At 44.4% G+C, this 24687-nt stretch overlaps 2 protein-coding genes across 3 annotated transcripts; one reads left to right on the forward strand and one right to left on the reverse strand.

Annotated features, from left to right (window-relative positions):
- The first annotated feature begins 2436 nt into the window (after positions 1-2436).
- Positions 2437-8971, forward strand: notum1b (notum, palmitoleoyl-protein carboxylesterase b). The gene is made up of 11 exons (XM_030094242.1): positions 2437-3125; positions 4766-4818; positions 4929-5024; positions 5651-5711; positions 6095-6153; positions 6877-6979; positions 7081-7272; positions 7359-7456; positions 7544-7691; positions 7778-7825; positions 8190-8971. The coding sequence occupies exons 1-11, from the start codon at positions 2755-2757 to the stop codon at positions 8515-8517; spliced, it is 1557 nt and encodes a 518-aa protein (XP_029950102.1). The 5' UTR covers positions 2437-2754; the 3' UTR covers positions 8518-8971.
- A 94-nt stretch (positions 8972-9065) lies between these two features.
- On the reverse strand, positions 9066-24137 carry tmc6b (transmembrane channel-like 6b). 2 transcript variants are annotated; one of them, XM_030094815.1, is made up of 21 exons: positions 24022-24137; positions 19424-19594; positions 18751-18878; positions 17756-17923; positions 16436-16600; positions 16253-16361; positions 16088-16172; positions 14422-14679; positions 13976-14190; positions 13749-13893; positions 13412-13567; positions 13103-13248; positions 12073-12163; positions 11871-11968; positions 11697-11792; positions 11534-11609; positions 10777-10910; positions 10333-10509; positions 10110-10188; positions 9768-9854; positions 9066-9687 (listed from the first exon to the last, which is right to left on the reverse strand). In XM_030094815.1, the coding sequence occupies exons 2-21, from the start codon at positions 19477-19479 to the stop codon at positions 9673-9675; spliced, it is 2484 nt and encodes an 827-aa protein (XP_029950675.1). In that variant the 5' UTR covers positions 19480-19594; positions 24022-24137; the 3' UTR covers positions 9066-9672. The 2 variants fall into 2 exon arrangements, 1 of the variants encoding a protein (XP_029950675.1); XR_003931710.1 differs by lacking the exons at positions 9066-9687; positions 9768-9854 and having other exon boundaries at positions 10333-10630.
- Between the last annotated feature and the right edge of the window lie 550 nt (positions 24138-24687).

Genomic DNA, 24687 nt, shown 5'->3' on the forward strand with positions numbered 1-24687 from the left:
TCTATTTTTAATAAATAATTCTATAGTTCGACAGACAAAAAGAGGCGGATTAGACAGGATTACTATTGCAACAACACATCATCAGTAGGGTAAAACTAACCTGTCTCACAACGAAAAGAAGCGTTTGGTGAAAGACTTTGTTTTTCTTGGATAACCTGTTTAAAGCAGTCATAAGCACTGCCAGTAATTTTTAGATTGGGCCCCATTATCTGAAACAGATGTGTTGAAGGAGAAATATTTTTTTGCGAACAATGTTGAAAAGTGAATAAAAAGCATTGTCGGACACACTCACTTTGAGTCTTTTAAAGTGGCGTGATCAGTCATCATGAGCTTGTACCAGTCACATTTATGGTTTTTCATATGATCTAACATTTTAATTTGTCCTCATTATTTGAAAATAAATATTTTTAATTCTCCAATTCTTTTATTCATCTTCATTCTCTAACCCAAATTTCAATAAATAAAATACTATTCTGACATTGGGGGAGGACTACATGAGAACCGTTTTACTTCATCCTAATTTTATAGCTGGGTGTTGTTTAAGTATTATATGTTGAATGCAATGATGAAGCTAGTCTACTTTAGTACATCCATATATCTACAGTGGCTCCCACAAGCGAGGAAGGAAGGTCCTGTAAAATAACCACAACACAGCCAATCTGTTCCCCACATGCTCAATTTCATGTATGCACCATATGCGGCCTGACAGATGCAGATACTGCACAAATCAGGGCAGTTCATCATGCAGCCAGGATCACATCGGATCAAAGCTGGAATCAGACTGGACACATAATACGGCACGTCATGCAGACAGATGGAGAGGTGTGAGCCTGGCGCTTCAGGGGTCGGACGACCGACTGACCTCAGCAGCACGCAGACACATATAGTCCACCATGGGAGAGAGAGGGAGAGAGGAAACGCAGAGTGAGAGGTGAATACAGTTCTCAGTGGTGGTGGGAAATTGCCACCATCTGAATAAACAAACAAACACTCAGTTTCCTTCCTCGCTCAGCAGGACACGAACTTTTAAACTCCCTGAATTGAGTGCAAAACTTATACAAGCATTTGGTGAGAATGGTGAACACAGGCTCTTAAACAGTGCTTTCTTCATAACTTGTTATAAAGGATGAGAGATTTTTTAATAAGAAAGCTAAATAAGTTAAAGATTCAAATCTGATTTAGGTGCTCTGCTCAGAACAGTGAAGTTATTGTGTATAAAAATACAGGTAAGAAAAATGGTGAATAAAAGAATATTATTCCCAATTAGGATCAAAGTAAAAAATGACATTTGAAAGAGACTGAGTGTACAATTAATAAAACAAACACTATGAGAATTATTGACTTTATGATGTTCTCATTGAAAACAGGTTGATCAACTCACTTCAGCATTTAACTGGTTCAACGTTGGTAATCTAATCAAATTAAAAAGAAGGGTGAACTCACTAAGTCATGCTTCTATAAAAAAGTGAGTTTTTTTGCATAATAGACATGTAATGTATAGCTGATCAACACATCAATTTATAGAAATATTCCCAAAAGAATGTATTCTTTTAATGAACTCTGATGAAAACTGATGATAAAAAAATACATTCTGTTAACTTTCACTTAAGGAAATGCTGTTTCCTTTGGTTTGCTGTGGTAATGTGAGTTTGAGGTTTATGTTTCAGGGCTAAACTTCCAAACTAATCTAAACTATTTAATCATCACTTGTTGATCTGCTACTCAATTTAATCAATTCACAGATCTTCATTTTTCTAGCTGATGACTGATAGAGAAAGGATAATTTCCCCAAAAGGATTAATTATTTCTACTAATTATTTCTATTCTATTCTATTCAATTCTATTCTATTCTAAGCCACTTCTCCAGCTAGACAAAGCACATCGAAATAAATGTGTTATCAAAGGATATATCACAGGATGCACTTCACTGTGGCTAACACAGACACTGAAACTTTACAGCCTTCATGGGAAGGTCTATGTGAAAGATTCACGTCGCTCCATTCGCACATGTCACAGTCATGATTTAAAACATTCACATATAACTCTCCGTTTGCAGCAGCAGTCGCCAGAAAACTCGACAGCACGAGCTGGTTTCTTTCTGTGACTCTGCAGCGGCATCGCCAAACAACCGCGACTTTTTTTACTCACACGCCGAGCGCACGGTCACTTCAAAGGCGGCGCAGTCACGTGACGAGTCGACATCAAAAGAGACCGCGGGTACGGGCGAACCGGCTGAGGGGGCGTGGCGGGCCAACGCACGCTCCTGGTGTGAGACCGACGCCCCGCGAGGAGCATCAGCCAAGGATAATAAGGATTGGCCCGCGGGAGAGAGGCACGGGGGCAGGCAGGGGGAGGAGGGGCGGGGGCGGGGGAGATCAAATAAATGCCCCCTTCGTCCGCAGCGGCTCGTGGGGACGTGAAACCGGGAGGCAACAAGTCGCCAGTGAAACTTTGTGCGTGCCGCGCGCGTAATGACGCTTTTTACTGGATGCCATGCTCACAAGCTGAGGACGTGATCCGGGACTGCACGTGCGCTCTCGGGGTGACTTTTACGGCAAGTTTTTCGGGCCCTGAAGGCACCATGGAGGCAGATAACCTGCGTCCGTTCAGCACGCCCTGCGTGAGAGGTTGTTTCCTGGAAGTGTCCGCGCGTCTCCAGAGACCTCTCCATCTCCGCGCCTCCTCCTAGGATGCGCCGTGTTTTATCCCACCGCATCGCGCACGTTTGACGGACGTTTCCCGCAGAGACTGAACATGTGGAGCCGCGGTGTGCTGAGAAACTCCGCCGGACTTTCGGCGCTGCGCTCCTGCCTGCTGCTGCTCTTCATTCACATGAGCGCACCGCTGGAGGCGCGCAGGGTGCGCGGCGGCGGCGGCGGCGGCCGAGCGCAGGCCCGCCGGGTGCAGCAGCCGCAGCCTCCGGCGTACAGGGAGCGGGTGGAGGGGGCGGAGAGCTTCCCGTTGGACTTCACAGCAGTGGAGGGCAACATGGACAACTTCATGGTGCAGATCAAGAACTTAGCGCAGTCGCTCTATCCCTGCTCCGCGCAAAAGCTGGAGCAAGACATGAGGCTGCACTTTCTGAAGAACTCCTCTGTGACTTGCAATGACGGGTCACCTGCGGGGTAAGTAGCCAGTCCGAAAACTACTGTCTGTCGTTACTGGTGGGTCCCTCGTTCCCTCTGTCCCTCCGGATGTGACCAAAATGTGTCCAGGGAAGGGGAGCGGGTCAGTGCGCGCCTCCGCAGGACAGCGAGACAGCGCGCGCGATCCCGAGAATTACGATAAATTCAAGTGAAGAAGTGGCGACTGCTGCCATGAAAGTCCACACCCTGAATGGAAGCACGGGAGATGTTTCCCCATAATAAATCCACATAAATATATTTACTCACTGTTTGTGAAACAAGCACTCTGATTTAAGCAGACGGATCTGTGGTTCCAACCGAAACCTTTAAACACAAAGTCCGGCTGCATCTTCATGGAACAACATCGTGCGCGTCTCAGTTTTGTTGTCTGCTTATTTCAAACACTTCCAAAGTTCAAAACTGACGAGGTTGCGAATGTTTAAGCCGAATATTTAAAATGTAGTAAATAATCCATTAAACCTTTGGCGATGAGCAAATAATGGATCCGTTATTTGCGCTGCGCATTTATCAACACAAATTAACATGCAATGGTCGTAATACCCCTTGATCGCGCAGGTTTATACTTGCACAAGCACGATCTATAGATATTGTGCGTTTTGTTGGCGTTAACACATCAGAGAGATTGAAAACATGTTTCTGAACTTCACCCACCCAATGTATGGGCATTAAAGTTGTTCCGGAACTTAGGGATCCATAATTTGCCCAGCACAATCTGCAGATCGCGCCCATCACCCCAAAGCGCCTGACACAAAGGCCTGCAACGCAGCAGCTTGTTACACAGCTTTCTACAGTGGAAGCTATGTTGATGAAGCTGGAGTCAAATTACAACCAAACTGCCGAGTTTTATCAGTGGCGAAACTTCTGAGGAACTTCATTTATCACATTTCTTGCTATAAAATGGTTTTCAAAGTGCTTGGCAAGTATTTGAGAAATGCAATAAAAGAAAAAATGTTTCCACAGAGGCACACCTGCACTTCCAAACATTCTAAATGTGTCCATAATATGCATGAATACAGCTGGAGATGAGAGGAAACTGACAACAGAAGGAAAAAAAACAGTTTGTTTCAGGCTGATGCTGATGGAGCACGTGTTTCAATACAGTACTTTGGTGGCTTATGAATCATGAAAATCTGCTGCAGTGCAGTCAAAAAAATGAACGTATGTGTTTTCTTTAAGCTAATATTTATGATCATGACAGATTATTTAAGAAGAGGGGGGATGTGTGGAGTTTCACCCATCAATGAGCGATCACAGCGCTATAAGACAAATAACAAACGGACTCCAGTGTTGCCAGAATTCTCCAATTACCATAATCAAAAGACACGAATTACCATTTGCGTGAAACAGTGTTGTCCCTGTGAACGAAGGGGACTTTTCCATACGCCACCCAAGCTGTCAAGCCTCTCAGTGTGCCGCCCGCATGGTGAGTTTCCCTACATGTGAAAAAATGATTAGCACTATGAAAGCCTCTCCAGGATCCTGCAGAGAAACTTTAGTGGAGCGATCAGAGCCAAATCTTTCATGTGGGGATCAAAGGTAGCATCCACAGTGCCGAGCTTGTGTTTTAATGCGTCGGCCAGCAAATCCACACACAAACAGGCTGGCTGTTTCTCCTGCAGGTACTACATCAAGGAGTCGAAAGGCAGCAGGAGGTGGCTGCTGTTCTTGGAAGGTGAGGGTGAATCTGTGAATTAACACTGCGGCACACACACGCACACACATACACACACCACAGAGCTCTCATGCAACCTGCTAACAAGTGTGTGTGTGTGTGTTGTTCAGGTGGATGGTACTGCTTCAGCAGACAGACCTGTGACAGCAGGTACGAGACCATGAGGAGACTAATGAGCTCCACCAAGTGGCCGCAAACCAGAACCGGTACGGATGGCACAGCATGTGCAGCAGAATACACACACGTACATACATACACACACCCACACACACACTCCGTCCGTTACGCGTGAACGTCTTCCTCAGTTTGTGCAGATTTTGCAGAAACTTTGCACAGCCCCATAGAGCTTTCACTTTCCCCAGTCGGCGAAAAAAAAAAAAAAAAAAGAAAAAGTCGTCTGAATGAAAGAGATTCATAGAAGTGTTTGTGTTTCCTCTTTAGCTGAGCCTGCATTAATCTTCAGAAGTCAGACTCTCTGCTCCTTTGCCTGCAGCCATCAGGGAACTCCTTGTTTGTTTATGACTCTCTTTCCCGGTGTATACTTTACACTGGTGGCCACTGCAGCAGCAGCAGAGCTCTTTAGTGCCTGCGTGTAACTGCTGACCAAAGCAGGGAAACTTAATGACTTATTTGCCACAGAGGAAACACATGCCATATAATAAACACACAGATCCAACACACACCAGAACACACAGCAGCCTCGAGGTGTGTGAATGTCAATAATAAAGCCCAGGCACTGCAATATGTCTCATCTTCCTCCAGTTTTTGAAGTGTACGGTGAGAAGCTGCATCCTAAAGAGTGTCTGTAACATCCATCTCCATCTTTTCTCAGGAACAGGTATTCTGTCTCCACAGCCGGAGGAAAACCCTCACTGGTGGAACGCCAACATGGTGTAAGAAGCTCTGTTTGCCTTTTCGTTTGACTGTCTATAAGTTTGCATTTTAGAGTTCAGATGCATGAATTGGTTGATAGAAAAGGGAGATATTTAAAAAATAGAATTTACATTTTACAGTCTCATTAATGTATTTATCTCCAGATCCAACTTTCATTTGATAGTGAAGTTACCTATCTTAAATCCAGTTGTTGTCGAACTGTTTACAGTGTTTACCACCTGAAAAGATGTTGAATTTTAGTTGTAGAGTTTAGTCACTACACCTGTTTGGCTGTTTATTCACACAGCTGTCCCCTCTGTCAGCACCATCACACTACTTCCCTGATAGAGTCTGAGTGTCTGCTGTTCTTCCTGACAGTGCGCTGGTTTTCTGTCTCCTGTAGGTTCATCCCGTACTGCTCCAGTGACGTGTGGAGCGGCGCCGCCCCAAAGACAGATAATAGTACGAAACACCAGACGACACACAGTCCAGCCCTTTCAACTCAAATAAGCATATCACAGAAAGTTGTCTGTAAACTGAAAACTTTAGTAAACATACCTGAAAACTGAACTGTATTCAGAGATAATAAGTTGCTGTTACACCTTTTTCGCCTTTCTCTTTGACTATATCTATATCAGACTCATTGAAAAATTGTTACTTGAAAGCTGTAAACCAGTATGTTCACAATGCAGTACGGTCATCATGGCAAGATTAATAGAAAATCAGGTCACTTAAATGTAAAAAGACTATTAATTTTTAATTTTTGGGTACATTTTTTCAGCCACCAGCTTGCTTTTAAGTGAGATAATTTAATCTGACTTCCTGTTTTGTTTCTCAAACAGGGACACATATTTATCATAACTGGTACTGTTGGCTGTTTAGTTAAATTGTGTTGTTCCAGTGCACAAAATGAGGGTTTGCAAGTGAGCAGCCGACATTCCAGTAACCTTCACCAGTCCATCACAGGACAAACAGACTCATATGGCATTTAAAGAATCACAGTTTGAGCTCATGTTTTTGGACTGTGTGAGGGAACCTTCACAAGCCCTGTATGCTCAGGGAGAACGTGCAAACCGACCCCCACCCCTCTGTGTGGCCCTGACGGCTTCATCACCCTGTAAATACGCCAGCTGCTGTTGCTCCCGCTCGCGCTGCGTGTTAATAAAGACATGTTGATGTTTCCAGGTGATTATTCGTTCATGGGCTCTCTGATCATTAAGGAGGTGGTGAACGAGCTGCTGACAAAAGGCCTGGACAGCGCCAAGGTTCTGCTCCTGGCAGGCAGCAGGTCGGTTCAACACACCTGCCTGTGTGTGTGTGTGTGTGTGTGTGTGTGTGTGTGTGTTTCGCCCCTGTAGCTCTCTCTCATCCCTCCCTCCTCTCCTCCAGCGCGGGCGGCACAGGTGTCCTGCTGAACGTGGACCACGTGGCGGAGCAGCTGCGGTCCCGGGGCCACGGGGGGGTCCAGGTCCGCGGCCTGGCCGACTCCGGGTGGTTCCTGGACAACAAGCAGTACAAGTTTACAGACTGCCTGGACACCATCAGCTGCGCCCCCACCGAGGCCATAAAGCGAGGCATCAGGTGAGACGCACGGCGCTGAGGGACGGGACGGGAGTGTGTGGCGTGTGCAGGAGGCAGATCTTCAGCAGCGCTGATGCTTTGCTCAGGTACTGGGGCGGACTGGTGCCGGAGAGCTGCCGACAGGCCCACGTGGGCGAAGAGTGGAAGTGTTTCTTTGGATATAAAGTCTTCCCCACGTTAAAGAGTGAGTCACAGCACATCCTGAAGGAGACGGGACGGGGCGTGGCGTCCTCTCTGACCCCTGCTCCTCGCTCTCTGCCCACCCCCCCAGGCCCCGTGTTCGTGGTGCAGTGGCTCTTCGACGAGGCCCAGCTGACGGTCGACAACGTGCACCTGACCGGGCAGCCCGTGCACGAGGGCCAGTGGAGGTACATCCAGAACCTGGGCCAGGAGCTGAGGAGCACGCTGCACGACGTACCGTGAGCCTGACACGCATGCACACACACACACACACACACACACACGTGGCAGCGTTTTCCTGACTGCGCTCTGTTTTGATTGGCAGGGCGATGTTTGCTCCGGCGTGTCTCTCTCATGAACTCATTACAAGAACGTGAGTACATTCAGCAGAGGTCACAGTTCACACAGCAGCGATTTATCTTCATCGTGTAAAATGCAGCCAGAGCTCAAGGTGGTTTAAAGCTTTGATCTCAGTGATGGAGCGAACTTTGTTCTTCTATCCGCATTAGTTTTTATTAGATCCAAACAATAAACTGGTCATTTTCTGTACTTTCTAAATATTTTTTTTTCTTTTGATGTTTGCAAAATTGAACCTCTTAATTAAAACAGATGAAAATAGATGAATGCAACAAATGCAATGTTCAACAACAACAACAAAAAACATAATTTGTCTCTTCTGTCTTGTGCATCTGTTTGATTTCTGCCTTTTCCTTCGCGCTGTCCTCTCCTGGCTGCAGATACTGGATGGATATTCAGGTGAAAGGCACGTCGCTGCCCAGAGCGCTGCACTGCTGGGACCGCAGCCTCCACCACAGCCTCCGGGTCAACGGCAGCCACGGCGCCCACGGCCCGCAGAGGGCCCGAGGCTGCCCCCTCCGCCTGATCGACAGCTGCCCCTGGCCGCACTGCAACCCCTCCTGCCCCACCATCCGGGACCAGGCCACGGGGCAGGAGATGAGCGTGATCCAGTTCCTCAAGCACGTGGGCTTCGACGTGCAGAAGATGGCCCAGCAGCAGGGGATGGACCCCCGGAAGCTGCTGGGCATGCTCAACAACGGGAGCTGAGGACAGTCAACACAGCACGCAAGACTGGAGAGAGACAGCTACGACGAGGCGCGTCGTCTTCCATTCATTTAAAAAGAGATCTGAAGACACAAGTACAATCAAACTGGAAAGTTTGAGCTGTTTAAACGATATATGTACGGGACCGCGTCGGGTCCACATTAAACTTACAGATATGATATTATCCTGGAAGCCGCAGTGATATGTACTGTATTAATGTGTGTGTGAGCAGGTGAGATGATGGCGATAGCGGTCTGTAGAGTCTGGATAGGACCGTTTGTTGTTTTGGGGCTTAATTTGCGGCGCCCTCTTCTGTCCGCTCAGACAATCACAGTCACACATCTGCCCAGCTGCTGTTCCTGCCCTCCACCAAATATGCTGCTTTTTCTCCTGTTGGAAAAATAAATAATTTAATGGGTAATATTTACTAATAAACAGATTATTACTTTGTTCTTCAGGCCCTGGCTCACTGCTTCATTTGATCCTTTAAAAGACAGTCTCTCCTAGCAGATAGAAACTTTATGAGAGCATTAGTAAACACAGAAATGCAGTTTTATGTTAAACATCATTTACTCACAGAATGAGACATTCGCACACTCAAAAAACTATAAAACGTAAAAAAAACAAACTCATTTACAGCATACAAATACACCCACAAAATTAAAATCTCATCTACAGCATTCATACTAACAGAATATTTTTAAAACTGAGATTAAAAACTATTTGTTCACAGTCAGTATAAAAGTGCTTCTACAACAGAAAAAAAAGGAGTTGTTCATTGTGTTGCATGATCAATAACCTGAATGCAGCTCAGAGCGCAGGAGTTTCGGTGTGTTCTGCTCTGTCGTGCTGCTGGTTTAACTCCCGTTTCCATCAGAGTCAAACACAGTTAATGCAGTCATCAGTTACAGTGTGCAGCTTCACTTTGGCCTCCAGAGACTCATCCGCAAACGACTCTTCATGAGGCAGGCAGCTTCGTCTCCCCTGATATGATTCACTTGCAGTGAACCCTACTGACGTGAGATGTCCCGACAGCAAGTCGGCTTCGTCTTTATGTCCAGTTTTTATTCCAGTTCGAGACCCACCGGTTCAAGATTTCTCCAAATGTCAGAGCAGCTCAGAGAAATGAGGAGTCAGTCTGCTGGAGATTCGCCTTCCTCAACACGCCGAGTCCTGAGAAGGAGAAGAGGAAACGGCGGAAGTGAGAAAAGTGAAAGAGCTGCAGTTTCAGGTGTGTGTGTGTGAAGGCTGACCTGACTGACCAGCCTTCGAGCGGGAGTGCGTTTCCGCTCGTGAATCGACTGCAGTCGAGCGATCAGGAACTTTTTATCCTCTCCCTCCTGAGCAGAGAAATGACCAGAAACTATCAGCAACATGCAAAAACACATCTAACATCTGAGGATGCTTCAGTCCACCCAGTGGAGTCCCGGGAGTGAACGCAACACTCCAGACCCCTCTAGGTGGAAATCTCTGAATATAATCATATATAAAACATGTAGAACTATTTTATAAAGAACAGGTCAACAGTTGGATGTGGATTGCAGAAAATATCAAACCAGTTATCATGAAATACAGACAGAAAACAGAAGTCTTACATTCTGAATCTGCTCCTGCAGTAACTTGATGATTTTCCTCTGACCGTCCACCACCTGACTGTGGAAGTAAATGACGACCCTGAACAGAACAAAGGAGAACCTGAGCACAGCCAGACGACTCTCGGCCACAGTTCATTACATCCCGCTGTGGTGAAGCGGAGGGTAACTGCTGTAACTACAGCATCAACATGACAGCCACATGAGGTTCAGGATCACGACTCACAGAAAGATTCCTGCTCCCACAAACAGGAAGAAAGGGTTTTCCACCAGGTAGGCGTGAGCTTTGGCAAGCATCGACAGGTTGGGATCCTGATCTTCCAGGTCTTTAACCCAGCGTTTCCCCGCCTGGAACATCGTCTCCAGCCCACGGAAGGGACCGCAGGACGAGGACGGCTTGATGCTGAGGGCAGAAAGCAGGAAGACTGTATGCGACATCGGAGGAGGAACATCTCAGAGGGGGGTTCTTAGTCCACTTCACCCAAAAGGAAAAGTGATTCCAGGATTTCCACGGAGATTTCTGGCTTTTGGAGAGAAATCAGCACTGGTTTGGTCATCATTTAGATCATCTCAACTTTTAGATTTTGAAAAGTAAACCAGACAAAATTCACCTCTTTGCTTAGCTGCTCATTATTAAAATAATATTTAATGACTTTCGGAGAACATCTACCTCCACATGCTGTAGGTGACACAGACGGAGGCTCCCAGGAACGATGGGAAGCAGAGGAGGGTGATGAAAATGGTGGTCATCTGGCTGACTCTGTATGGCCTCCTGGGAGCCTGACAGTTCATCAGCACACTGCTCTGTCAGGACACAAACACACAGGCTGGGGTCAGAGGTCGGCACTGTGCCGCGGACCACTGCGCTCAGCGTGAAGACAGAGAGATTGAGGGGAAACGAAGAACAGAATTCTGTTTTGATTTTCGAACAGCGGTGTACGAGCGCCCTCTAGTGGCACAGACAGGAATGTTATATTTGGTAAATTATGAGCAATATCTGTTATCAAAAATGTACAGGACACACACAAAGACGGTACAAAATGTGGAATTCATCATCAGGATGATTACATTCCTTTATACTGTCTAAATTCAATTTCACTGTACTTGTATGATGACAATAACGGCATTCTATTCTATTCTATTTTAAAACAAACATTCTTTCTTGCTGCAGATGAGATATTCTGTCTTTTTTTTTTTTTTTTTTTTTAATCTTCAGTGCTCCACACTCTCCTGGGGTTTGGATTATCCTCATCATTTATAAGAAGAATATCTATAGAAGAAACTGAACACATCAAAACAGGAAACCTCAAAAGCTGAAGGCGATCCTGTCAAAGCGCCTGGATTGAACATATACTGTATACAAACAATAGGATGGGATAAAATAAAATGAGGATTTGTGCAGTTTCTTCGAGTAACGGCTTCTTTACCATCTTAACGTAGAAGAGCAGGAAGAGTTTGAGGAGCTGGACTGCAGGTAAGAGAGGTGCGAAGAGGACACCCAGCCTGAAACACAGAAAAAAAACTCCTGAATAGCAAACAAAAACCAATCACAGCAACCAGGACTGCACTTCTGTCCAACAAGGTTCCCACCAGGCCAGTGTCTGTCCATAGATGAGCTCCAGGACGTTTCTGGGGATGTCAAACACCGGTTTCCTCCTCCTCTTCAGCACCTTCTCACAAAACAGCCTACAGACACAATAAAATGACTTTACTCCACACAGCAAACAGGACACACAGCTGCAAGCACTTAGTGCTGAGACCCACCGCCACAGAAACTCTCCGAACAGGGTGTCCATTAAAGTGAAGATGAAGTCCATGAGAAGGAAGCGATACAGCTCCTGACCAACAAAACTCTCCCAGCACTGAGAACAGACCAAGCAAACCTCGAAGTCAAAGCCAAAGCTCAACATTAGACTTTACTAAAGCTACAAGTGCGTCTCCTACAAGAATCCGTTGGTGATTTTACCTCGAGGCCGTTGCTGTCCTGCTGAACGGCCACCCGGCCCAGCCAGTGGTAACAGAGGACGCCCAGCACGCTCACTTTCAGAATCAAGTTCCTTCAAAACAGGAAAATAAGTGTTACCAACCGAACAAAGATTTTCTCTCCAGTTTAAACTCTACAGTGGGTACAAAAAGTATTCAGACCCCTTGAAATTTCTCACTCTGTGTCATTGCAGCCAGTTTTTTTTCTGTCAAGATGGGGTGCTGAGTGTACATTAATGAGAAATAAAATGAAGTTTTTTTTTATTTTGGCTAATGGCTGCAATGACACAGAGAGTGAGAAACTTCAAGGGGTCTGAATACTTTCCATACCCACTGTATATCCGACCTTCATGGCTAGGATGTGATTTTCAGGAATAGTTTTATCACAGTTGTAACGCATCAGATAAACATGAAAACCAAGTTATCCAACAAGCCCAAATTGAGTCTCAGAGTCTTTTCCCTCTGGCAACAATGAAATCCACAGAAAGCCCAGACAGTTTATGAATCTGATACATTAGCTATGACTGCACAACTCATCCAAAACCTTTCGTCCATCACAAACCTTGAAAAATACAGTGTCAATACCAAGATTCTGAATATAATGCTGAATAAAGCTATTTATTACAGTGCAGAAAAAATGTCTTAAAAAAAAAAAAAAAAGTATTCTGCCTTTAGGTGCCATCTAGCATGTTGTTGCATGATAAGCTACTATTTCTCAGACCAGCATCAGAAAAGTGCTGAATGAGTCAGTTTTCAGATAGACTGAACACTGCTGGTGCTCAGAGACAGAAGCACGGCCAGAATGGAGGCGAATTCTGCCTAATTTTCCGACAGAAACGTGATGCTGGGGTGGTGAGTTTAGTCTCTGGAAATCAATAAATAAATATATTTGTGTCCTTTAAATCTCTATTTTCTATTGTTGCACCAGTTCACCAAAACAAATTCATTGTGTGGTGTGACTGCAAAAAAAAAAAAACAGATTTTGATAGTGATTGTGAACCTGCTTCTTGTACCTGCTGATGGCGATGTATGTGCGCACAGTCGGCGAGTTGTATTCCTCCATCCAGGCGGCGAGGTTAAAGAGGCCCGGCAGCAGCAGGTTGATGAGGGACACCACCACCGGCAGAGCCAGCAGGCTCACGTCGTTCAGCAGGGGGTCCTAGACGACGATGCCACAATCAAACACAGGCGAAAATGTTTCCAGAAGTTTTTCTGTTCTCTCTTTAAAATATAAAGACAGTCCTCAGTTTGTTCAAAGCCAGTCACATTTGATTGAGTGTTGGGAATAGCAACATTTCAAAAACTGGTCCTCCCCGCCCCACCTTGTGCATGTAATCAGAGAAGTAGTAGATGCTGATCACGCAGGCGGTGGTGCTCGCGATGCAGATGGTCCAGGCCAGGCCGTGGACCATCAGTCTCCCCAGCTTCTGGCACGCGGTGCTTTTCAGATGCTTGTGATTAATCTCTGCCAGCAATTCCTAAAGCGGGAGGACAGGATAAATCAAAGTGAGGGAACCGGACAGCGAAGGAATTCTGAAAGGGACAAAGAGGAAGAGGAATGCAGCGGCTCATCGCATTCCTGTCTGCCAATTACTGTACGCGACAGGGAAGATAACAAAGACAGGCGGGGTGTGTAGTGCTGTCAACCGACGTGTGTACCTTGAGCTGCGTGCAGATATTCTCACACATGAGTTTGACAGAAGTTTTCTTGATGACCTTGAAGTCCCAGGAGCAGAAGACCTTCATGGCCAGAATACTGTGAGATTTGTCGATTCTGAAGCTCTGGCCGAAGGACTTGGACATGCTGTCGAGAGGCCACGCATTGAGATTAAAGAGGCAGCACAGCACGTTACACATTATGAGCCCGGAGGCGCTTTCCTCTTTACCTGTACACGAGTATGATGCACGTGATGAAGAAGGCCACTCCGATGGTGAAGAAGTACGCGAGCGGCATTTTGTAAGAAAGACTCTTCGAACTGCACTCCAGTTCAGTTGAATTTGATACCGAAACGTTTGACAATTCGCCATCATCTCTGCAGCTCCTCTGCAGAGTGTAGTTAGAGTAGTATCCATAGTACATCACTGAGTCTGAGAAATAGCCCTGAAACAAAAACAGAGGTTTGAAGAGAGACGTTTAGTTTTCACTTTCTATATTTCCATGTTTTTAACCCAGCACTCAGCATTACTGTGGAAGTTATGACGGTTTGCTTGGTGGTCCTAAAATCATCCTGCACACGTAACAGCAAGGTCGAAATATCCAATCAAACCAAGTGTTACTGATACGAAAGCAGCTGTGATCTGATGGTATGTTGCACGTGAAGCCGCAGCTCACCGCCCCGGTGAGCAGCTCCAGGCCAGAGAAGGAGCGTCTGGCTGCAGACACGTCTGGAGGGTGCACCGCCTGCGGCAGCACCATGAACGCCCCCGTCACCAGGAAGAGGAAGAGGTTGAAGAAGAGCAGGGTCCTGAGGAAGACAAAGTACGAGAGGACGCCGCTGCCGAAGCGTCCGCCCACTCTCTTGAGCAGCACCTGCCACAGCTGGAGCGAGTGCAGGAAGGACAGCCAGCTGTACCAGCTATGCCTCAGAGCCTGGGAGGAGACAGGGCAGCAGATCAGAGACCTGCACGGGTCCAACTAGACAAACCTGGACCCATCTGGACCCACCTGGACCCGTAAAGCTCAGAGCCAAACAGACCCGTTAACCACAACTACCTCATGTGAAAACCTCACCAAATACGGGACCCTTTTCTGGTTAGATAATCGATTTTCATGACTTCATGAGCTAAAATGACAAAAAAAAAAAAAAACCTGAAATATTTCACTTTATGTGTAATACATGCCTTTCTTTACACAATGGTTTAACCATGTGTGCAAAAGTTTGTGTAACATCATTGGCACACACGCGTTTTTATGAGTTAAGCAAGAGCAATAGGACATTGCACAAGTCACTAAAATGAAATAATGTGAAATAGGGTGATGTGCAACAACACCAACATGTGGGCAATGTGCAATCTCATTACCACGTGTTTTTCACCATGTGATGCATTTTAGCGCATTAATTTACGCAGAAATATAATATCCGTTTAATTTATGTAAAAAAAAAAACTATATTGAAGTTGATATATTCAGCCTAATGATGTGAAGTAGACTTGAAACACACCTGAGCTGTAAAAATCTTCCTTTACTATTCCTCTTGATAATAATCTGTCACTCAGTATTGGAGGAAAGCAATGCCAAACTTTATTTTTTTTACCATGTATTTACCATGTAATACATTCTCACAACGGAAAGGCCATGTTTTGTTTATACTGCCGTTCAAATTTTTGGGGAATATTTCTCAAAAATTGCATCATGTCACCTTTTGGCTGAAAACTGCACGTAAGGTACTGAAAATGAGTCACTCGGGATGACGAGGATCACATTTCACATCACTAAAACAGCTGCAGCAGGTTCAGCTTTGACCTGGATAGTGCAGTGCATGCTGTAATTAGAGCTCTCAAACCAAAAAAATGTGGCTTTAACAGAATATCTAATCTTCTCTAAATGTAACACAACGCAGATGTGACGATCTTCACGTCTCACAGTGCCCGTTGGGACACAGACATTTGTCTGTTGTTTCCAGTGGAAACGCGGCTCATGTTTCACCAAAAAAGGTTTAAAAGATTTCTACCAACCTATGAACAAAACATGAAGGACTGGTCAGTGGTCACTAGTCTCTTTCTGTCTCTAGACCAGTATTTCTCCAGGAGGTAATGAGAACTTAACTTTAACCGTTTTATATGCGTTTAATGTGAAAAATGTTGCAGACATTAGATGACTCTCGGACTGTAAAGTACATGAAGTCAAACTGCGTGTCGCATCAAACTTTCTAAAAGCCACGTTCTACATTTTAGGAACTTATGAATTAAAAAAAACTTCTGAACTTCTAAAAAAAAAACCCAGATGCTCGGAGCCTTTAGTTGTATTCAGTTGGATTCTGCTGTTGTGAAGGACTTACGATGATGATGTAGTATTTGACCCGACTGCAGCAGTGAAGCCTTTTTCCAGAAACTGTGTGTTTCTCCTTTTGTATTGTTAACCTCCTATGAAAGGAAAAATAGGAAAATTCAGACTAATTAACAGATCTGTAACAGGAATAAAGAGGAAAACTAGCGCTCTTTACCTGAGTTCACCTTTTTCAGCCACACTGAGGGGCATGCCCCGCAGCATTCTCACCCTGTCCCCCACCGACAGGTTCTGCAGGTTGTTCACCAGGCGTTCCCTTTTATTCACTGTAAAACACCAAAACGATAAGTTTTCATTTCAGAATGTGGAGAAATGTATGAGCGCGGGCGGCGCTCCTCACGTTCTGTGCCCTCGGCGTCTGTGCTGTCCCCCTCCATGCCGTGGCCCCGTATGCTCGGCCGGGCAGAGCGGGAGAAGTCCTGGATGGCCGGTCGGCTCTGCCTGCGTCTCCGCAGTTTCATGGTCCTGTTGTAGTACTGCGAGAGGATCGCCCCTCTGCTGCGGCCTGGAAAACAATCACGGGGGTTCAGAAACAGGATCAGAACTATTTGGATCCAAGTCTACCCTCTCTCTCTCTCTCTCCACATCAGCAATATAACTGATCCTCTCTGGTAAAGTGAACTGAATCATCACGAATGACTTTTAGACGTCAGCAGTTCCAGAATTAGCACCTTAAGTTTCATCGATGAGGTTCAGGTTGACAGATGGAGTGTGGTTAACACTTGCTGAGCTGACAGAGGAACTTGACCTACTTTAGTCTTGTCAGAATCTTACGATGTCAAATGCCTTCATTCTCTAGCAGGCATGTTTTATTTCACCTTGTAACACAGCTGTCAGACCCTTAATGGAGTCCAGGACTTCAGCAATATGACCGTCCAGTCGCAGATAACATTCAGTAATGCGTCACATATTTGAAAATTACAGTCATTGCCCTAAACTGAATGCTGGAGTTATACTGGATAATGTGGCTCACCAATACACATATTTCATTCATTTTTTTTTTTTTTGACAGATACACAGCCATAAAATCATAAAGTAACCAGGCAGTCCGGATAAACAAACATGATCAAAATCAGCTTTTATCATCTTAAGGAAGAACAGACGAGAATTTGCTCAGTTTTGTTCTTTTAAGAAACATAACGTGGCATCTAGCAGCTTTCATTGTAACGTAAAAAACAAAAAAACAACAAAAAAACAAAACAAAAAAAACAAAGTGATGGTAATTAGGGAGCGGTGGCCTCGAATCATCATCATCCTCTTCAGCCTGGTCCATAAGAGGTATACTTAACTCTTGGTAGAATTGAAATAAAGGAGCTCAGGTCTTTGTGAAACGTTTGAATTTCCTGAGTTTATGTTTGCTTTTCTCTAGTTTCAGAAAGTTCAGTGTCTCTTATCCACCTTGTAAAACTGGGAGGAGATTACTTCTGCTTCTGCAGCAGAGCTTAATAATCCTTCAGGCAATCAAAGTCGTAAAAGAGTTAACCTCACAACCCCTGCCGGTAATACTGTAATTTTGTGTAGCAAATATGGCGCATATAGGTGCTGGGTGTTTAAATTAAATCAAAGGTAAAGAATTATTATGTAATTCATGTAAATGTCCAATTTCAAAAAATTTATTTTTCAATGTTGCGTGTATCCAAATTCTCTCAGCAGGACTCACCAATGGTCCGGCTGGGCATGGAGGACAGGATCTTCATGGTGGCCGAAGACCACCGTTCACCCACCAGGGGGTCTATCTGCGTTACATCGTCCTCCCACTCCATGTCCCTCTGACCCTGTCTCCTTCCCCTAATCACCCGTGGAGGAGAGGACAGGTAGGGCACCTCATCTGTAGGTAAAACAAAACAAACAAAAATCAGTCAAGAAAAACATGAAAACCAGTGAAACTGCCGGCAGTCCAAGAACAAAGAAGATCATCTGATCAACGTTCACACAGCAGAAGGGCTTCGTGATAGTAGCCTGATGTAAAACAAATTATCCCTCCATGGTACAGATGAGCCCAAATACAACTCTTCTGACCACAACTTTGAATTTCTGCAGTAATGTCTTATCCACCTCAGTGCGTTGACTATGCGCTCCTCCTCATAAGACTGTTGGAAAAAAGAATTAGACCAACAGTCCGCAGTGTTGATGACTCAAAGCGACAAAAAACTCTATTTTTCAAGATCCAATCATCAGCTTTGCATTTTAGCACCTGAGAAAACCGCATTTAAATTCAATTTTCAGTCTTGTTTTGAAGCTCTCGGTTCATAAACTGATCCATTTTTCCATTCACATGAGTCTCAGCCAGCCTTGATGGGGAGGATGACCTCTGGACAACACTGAGACAATCACTCACACCTGAATTTACAGACAAATTTGACACCTCCGGATTGTAGAAGAAGCTTGTGCAGCTGTGGCAAACCCACGAGGACACATAGAAAATGATACATTAACTAAAAAGCAATAACAATTAACATAACGAAACCAACAAGGAGTAACAAAATAAGAAGTAGGACTGATTAATTATGACAACACCAACTCAAGAATGGCAGTAATTGTAAAACACTGCGCTCAGTGAGGACTGATAACAGACAGGAGGCATGCACTTTAAACGACAATTAAAATATTTCAACAATACAGAAATCTGTGAATAACTCCACGATGTGACAGTACCTCGGTCCTCGTCCAGATCTCTCTGCAGCCGCTGCAGCTCGTAGGCATCGGCCGGTCCTCCATTCTGACTCTGCTCCGCTATCAGCTGGCTGAAGGAGTCGTGAACACCCTCCTCATCCGCCGGGCTCCTGACCCGCAGAGGCATGGAGTAACGGACGGACACAAAGACAGGAAAGAGAGCAGCACAGATGAGAGAAGGCAGATCCGGAATCCTCTGGAGAACAGCGGTCACAAGACACATTGACCCACACATACACACACATTGACTCTGCTGTAGATGTACTGTAAGCGGACAGCAGTGACTGTTTGTATCTCGGTGAAGCAACAGCTGGACAAAACATGAGCACAAACACCCAGTTCAGTTCCTCCTGACTTACATGTACTCAAATAGTAAAGGAAGTAAAAAAAAGCACACACAGACATTCAAACAAGTGTCCCACCCAACCAGCCTCTATAAAGAGAAAGTCAGCAGCCGCTCCCATGAAGGCAAGAGAGAAAAACAAAACAACTAAAAACTTGAAAGCCCACAGATAGTGTTCGTTATGAACTGTCTTCCTGTTTAATCCTTTCCTCCCACTCCCACAGTGGAGAAGGAATTTGAGTTCCTTGGCTGACAGACTGACTCGGTCCAAACCAAAGAGAAAAAGACGCAGAGACAGAGAGACACACTTACTCCAGTCCAGCCTCCATCAGAGGGTGGTTCAGGTCGAAGTTAACGTTCCGGGCCATTCTTCGTCTCCACTGACAGTCCTGTCTCCACGTCGACCTTGCTGTCGACGGAAAGCAGAGGGATCACGCCCTCACCTGCTCAGACCTGCACTCCACTTCCACCATGGTGCTCTACCTGGCGGAGAGAGAGAGAGAGAGGTGGGATCAATGAGGAAGAGGCGGCGCCCAGGTAAAAGGGGGAAATGCCTGCGGACAGCCTTTGGAATTTGAACACTCCTGTCGTGTTCCTGCTTGTTGTGATCAGTGCTTTCACGCTGCCTCTAGGAAACAAACCTCAAAGACTATTTAGATGACAACCAGTTATAGCACTTCCTGTCTTCAGTTGCACTTTGCACCAATAAATGTTTAGTTAAAGGTGCTGTAGGCAGGATTCGGCATCTCCGCCATCTTGCTTCGGGTTACCTAAGTAAGATGGTGATTTGACCCATCTAAGATAGCGATTTGAAACCCAGCACAGCCAATCCTGTCCTGTGTTCTCTGACATCACGCCCTTACGCAAGTTAAGCCCCTCCCACAAGAACGTGCGACGAACGCCCCTCAACCAATCACGGTTAGAGCCTCAGGGGCTCTTCTGATTGGTCAAAGATACCTGGAGCTGTCGAGATTCCTTTTCAGCTCAGAACAGAGACAGATGGAAACGCTGCGCCCTCGCGGTAGTGCAATTATGCTACACTCCTAAAGGATTATCAATGGATACTCTAACATTTAATCCAAAGAAAACACAGAAAAATCCTGCCTACAGCACCTTTAATGTCACACATGTTAACAGCTTCTGATGTATCATAGCATTCCATAGTAGGATAATAGTAATCTTCCATTTTATGTGCTGTAGTTTGTTTTATGTTACTTTCTAATATTGTTGGTTTTTACTTTGCTTCAGCTTCAGCGTTCAATCAAAAGCTCCAATCTCTTTTTGTGATTGCTATCTTCTGCGAACTTGTATTGTTACTTCCACTAGATTCCTGATGAACACATCTATATACACATACAAATGCATCACAATAAGTGTGACGTCAGGGAGTCATGAGGTTCAGCTTCGTGAAGGATGTAATCCTTCAGAGTTCAGAGAAATCCATTGTGCGTCTGCCTGTGATGTGGACAGTGGTCAGTCGCCGAAATGAATATTCAGAGGTAGAGGAAGAATGATGCATTGTCACAATCACAGTGTCAGACGTGGGAGTTTGGGGAAGTCACTTGGTTCCTCTGTATGCCTGTGTGTGTTTCTGGTCTTTGCACTAAAATGTGACTGTATGAGAGACTTTTCTCACACATCCTGCTGCTTTAAAGCCGAGCTTTTGCTCATATAACGAAGCATGAGGTGAGAATTCAGGAAAAGAAATCCAGATGTGGCTTGCTGAACACTAATAAATCCCTGGAGTGCTTTGAAAGAGCAAAGCAGAGTGCGATAAAACACAAACAACAGCAATAAACTCTGCTCTATGGACATCACAGCTAACTATGAAGGTGATCAGAATAACTGTATACTTCATGACTCAGGGAATTTAACATGGCACAGAGAAAGATTTAACTTATATTGAGGATCACACACAGTTAAACAATGTAATTTTTCAGCCTCAATATTTTTACAATTCTCTCTGTTAGTTCGTTTGCGTTGTGATGGGCTAACAGTCTGTCGAGGGTGTCCCACTGTGAGTACTGGGTTTGCCAAACATAAAGCATCAGATCTGTTTCCTGTTTACACAAACCCCAGCAGAAGTGGCCACTCAACCAGAAACGATGATACCACATTTAGGATTCATGCGTTCATGTGAATATTATGACGAAAGAAAGATATTTTTCTGCTTTCTTGTAGTTATCCTGTGTGTACTTTACAGAAAGTGACTGATGTTGCAGAAATACAACAATGAAGAGAAAACACACTAAATTCAATATTCAACAAAGCCTCAACATTTTTCTATTTTGCACAAACTATGACAAAGGCTCTAAATGACCAGTTCAGAAGTTTTTAGACTACAGAGCAGAGTAAAGCAATACTCGCAGGAAAGAGCCTGACAGAAAAGTGTCCACCATATCACAGACAGGAGCTGAACGTCTTTGATGAGAGTTCGTGGTGCAGTGTGTACAACACAATGGGTACAGAACTTAAAAAGGCTCCGGATAAGACTGCAGCGCAGAAAGCTCGGATGTTTATCGTGTGGTGAGGGTTTTTCTGGTTCAGTCCTCAGGGACGTCGATCTAAGCAGCATGCTTGAGGCTGGGCGCAGCTTTGAGTATCAGTCAATAACACACTGCCTTAATGACTGAGTGCTCCAACAATGTCATTCAACCGGCATCAGTTTCAATCCTTTATTTCAGTTTACTGTACTTTACAGGCCCTGTTCAGAAAACCCAGAGCACACATACACTCTTTGCTTCCCTCGCTCAAACTCAAACATACTTTTCTCATTAGCAAATATCTGTGGGATCATGTTACACTTTCCCTACGTTTGCTATGCTACACATCTTATTAGCTTTTTCTTTTCTTGTGCCACTTTAATTCATCAATACTGCAAAAAGCATCACATTTCACCTTATTCCAATGTGTATGCTGTAAATGTGACTGCTGATTTTCTTTGCTGAAACAGTACAGTCTGAGGACAATACAGGGGGAGTTGGAAAAACAGTTGTGACAGCTTAATCGGAGGTCAGGGTTGATTTGCAAATCTGCCAAATAAAATATACTGGGGGGGAACAGCAGAAAGTACCGTAGGTCTTTTCAATGTCGATCTAAGCTGGGTGACAGGTTCAGCTGAGAGTTATGCTTGACAATAGGAAATAAATGGAGTGAAAACAAGCAAAAAAATCCCCATGACACATTGACAACTGTAAAACAAGCTCAACTCACAATGACGACACTGAAGTCTTCAAGTCTTAACCAGCATGGCAATTTCCAACAGAAACAATCCAATTATCAGAACATGTGACAGTGATACAGAGGAATAAGGGAACAGTGTAAAGTGGCTTCCATCCTGAGAGCTTTCGACAACTGCAGGCTAATCTGTTCCCACACTGCCGAGAAAAGCCACGGGGAGCACAGAGCTGCTGTAAGCATGGCATCAGACAACAATGTAGTTCAAATACACTGCAGCTTTCAGTCAGAGGCGGCAGACAGGCACACATTCTTCACTAAGAATAGGTGCAGCAGAGTTTTGTCTAAAATTACTTCACTATCAGATACAACCTCTGGAATGTACTCAAAGTTGTGTTTTTCAGTATTAGATATACTTTAATCTGCATTCATGAGATGTATGCTTAAAAAAGGAACCCTTCATCAAATGTTTTGACACAACTTGAGACATGGCTCATCCATACAGCTATTGATAGATAATTTTTTTTCTTTTTTGTCAATGCTATTTGTTTGAATTTTAGCCAATTTGCTACTAATTCTCTTTGTCATAAGCTTGTGAAAAGCTGTCGGAAACTCTCCCAGTAAAGCAAGGATGGATTTTACTTAAATACTTCATTATACTGCTGAAGCAATCACATTCAGAGAGGGAGAGAGAAGACAACACAATCCACCTGAGCCACAGCCTCAGAAACACATTATCTAATCTTTGAAAATAAATGGTCACAGTTTTCTTCGTGGGAGAGCTAAAGACAGAAAAGAAAGGCCAAAAGACATGCTATCTTGTTCTAGCTCAAAGTAAATAAAGAGATGCTGGACTGTTGAGGGTTGTTCTTAAATGTATGAAACATCTGACGCCTGTCTTCAGAGATGAATTTTTTGCCTGGCGCCCCACTGTGGACATTCTTGCCCCTGGGTCATGAACCATTACTGAAACCCAAAAGCCTGCTTTTGTTTGAGGTTGAGTCCTTTAAACAGGGAGTTTTTCCATTGTCGAGTGCCATGATGTGGATGTGAAGTTATAGAAAGTAAGTCAAATGACAAATGTGGGCAGAAGACAGCATGTAAAGAGGACATCTGAAGGGAGAAGACAGCATGTAAAGAGGACATCTGCAGGCAGACAAAACGAGAAAATCTGCATGGAAACAACAGATATCCAGGCATGTGTGAACTGTGCACACACAATTACACTGTAATTGTAATCCAAACTTCTCCTCTCTCATTCAACAGAGGACGACAAATTATAGGTTTACTGTGGATTTTACAGAAAGTGGAAAGTTTCAACTCAGAATAAAATCAGGACCCTGTTATTAACATTTCTCTCATTTGCTACAACAGAAAAGTCTCTGCCTGCTACTCACAGCTATCCTGTAGTTGCACAAGACACAAACAGAAAACGTCATTCACTCCAGAATTCGAGTCTGTGTTTATCTTTCGAACACCTGTACTAAATGAGAACGTGTTCTAGAACATCAGGTTTAAAATTAAAGCAGTTTTAGCTCTTTAAAGACACTGTTTTCCAGTTTGTTGTCGACTAGTTCACAGAGGTAACTACAGGATTCAACCTGTCAGTGAGTTCCGCTGAGTTGGTAAAGCTTTACCTATGAGGTAACAATACCATAAGAGGTTTTCAGGACGCAAACGGGCGGTAAATGGGCGAAAACAAAGTCTGAATCTTAAAAAAGTTCTTCACTTACCGATCGGTAACTTGTCAAACTCGTTGAGTTTCTCCGGTGTCAGTCAAAACAGTTCGTACGCTCAACAGGACAGCGGGGGGGCGAACCATTACGGACGAGGGGGGGAGCTGCTTTGGTTTTCCACTTTCAGCAACTCGCTGTTAGTTTTCTCACCTGATTTCAGAAAACCCATAAATGTTGGATGAGTAAGTGACAAAAAATTTGGAATAATCACAAAATCTCCAGAACAACCGCGAGTACCTAACGATATGGCATGTACTGACCCCTACAGAGTTGATTCATTTGGTTGAGTCCCATTCAGGCTTGGAATCCGTCCACCACTGTTGTCTCAAACAAAGCGCGTGAACACAAGAGTCTGTTTTTGGGTTTTTTTTGTTACTACTTCAGAAGCGTAATTACTATTTTTGTAAGAACTTTGACTTAAACCCGTGTATAATTTGTGTTGTCTCTTTTAAGCCTTGCAAGGCGACTTAAAAGTGTCAAGACAAAATATATAAGTGTAATTAAAAGTAAATAAATCTTCCTACAGTGCTTCCGCCCAGTAGAATGTGTTGAAGTTGAACTTGGAGTCGTCCATAACTTCAGAAAAAATAGCCATAAAAATGGTTCTATAAACCACTATGATTTTAATGACTAAATAATGGCCAAAACGAAACAATAGATAAC

The sequence above is a fragment of the Salarias fasciatus genome, chromosome 6 (assembly GCF_902148845.1).
Source record: "Salarias fasciatus chromosome 6, fSalaFa1.1, whole genome shotgun sequence".
NCBI classification, from domain to species: Eukaryota; Metazoa; Chordata; class Actinopteri; order Blenniiformes; family Blenniidae; genus Salarias; species Salarias fasciatus.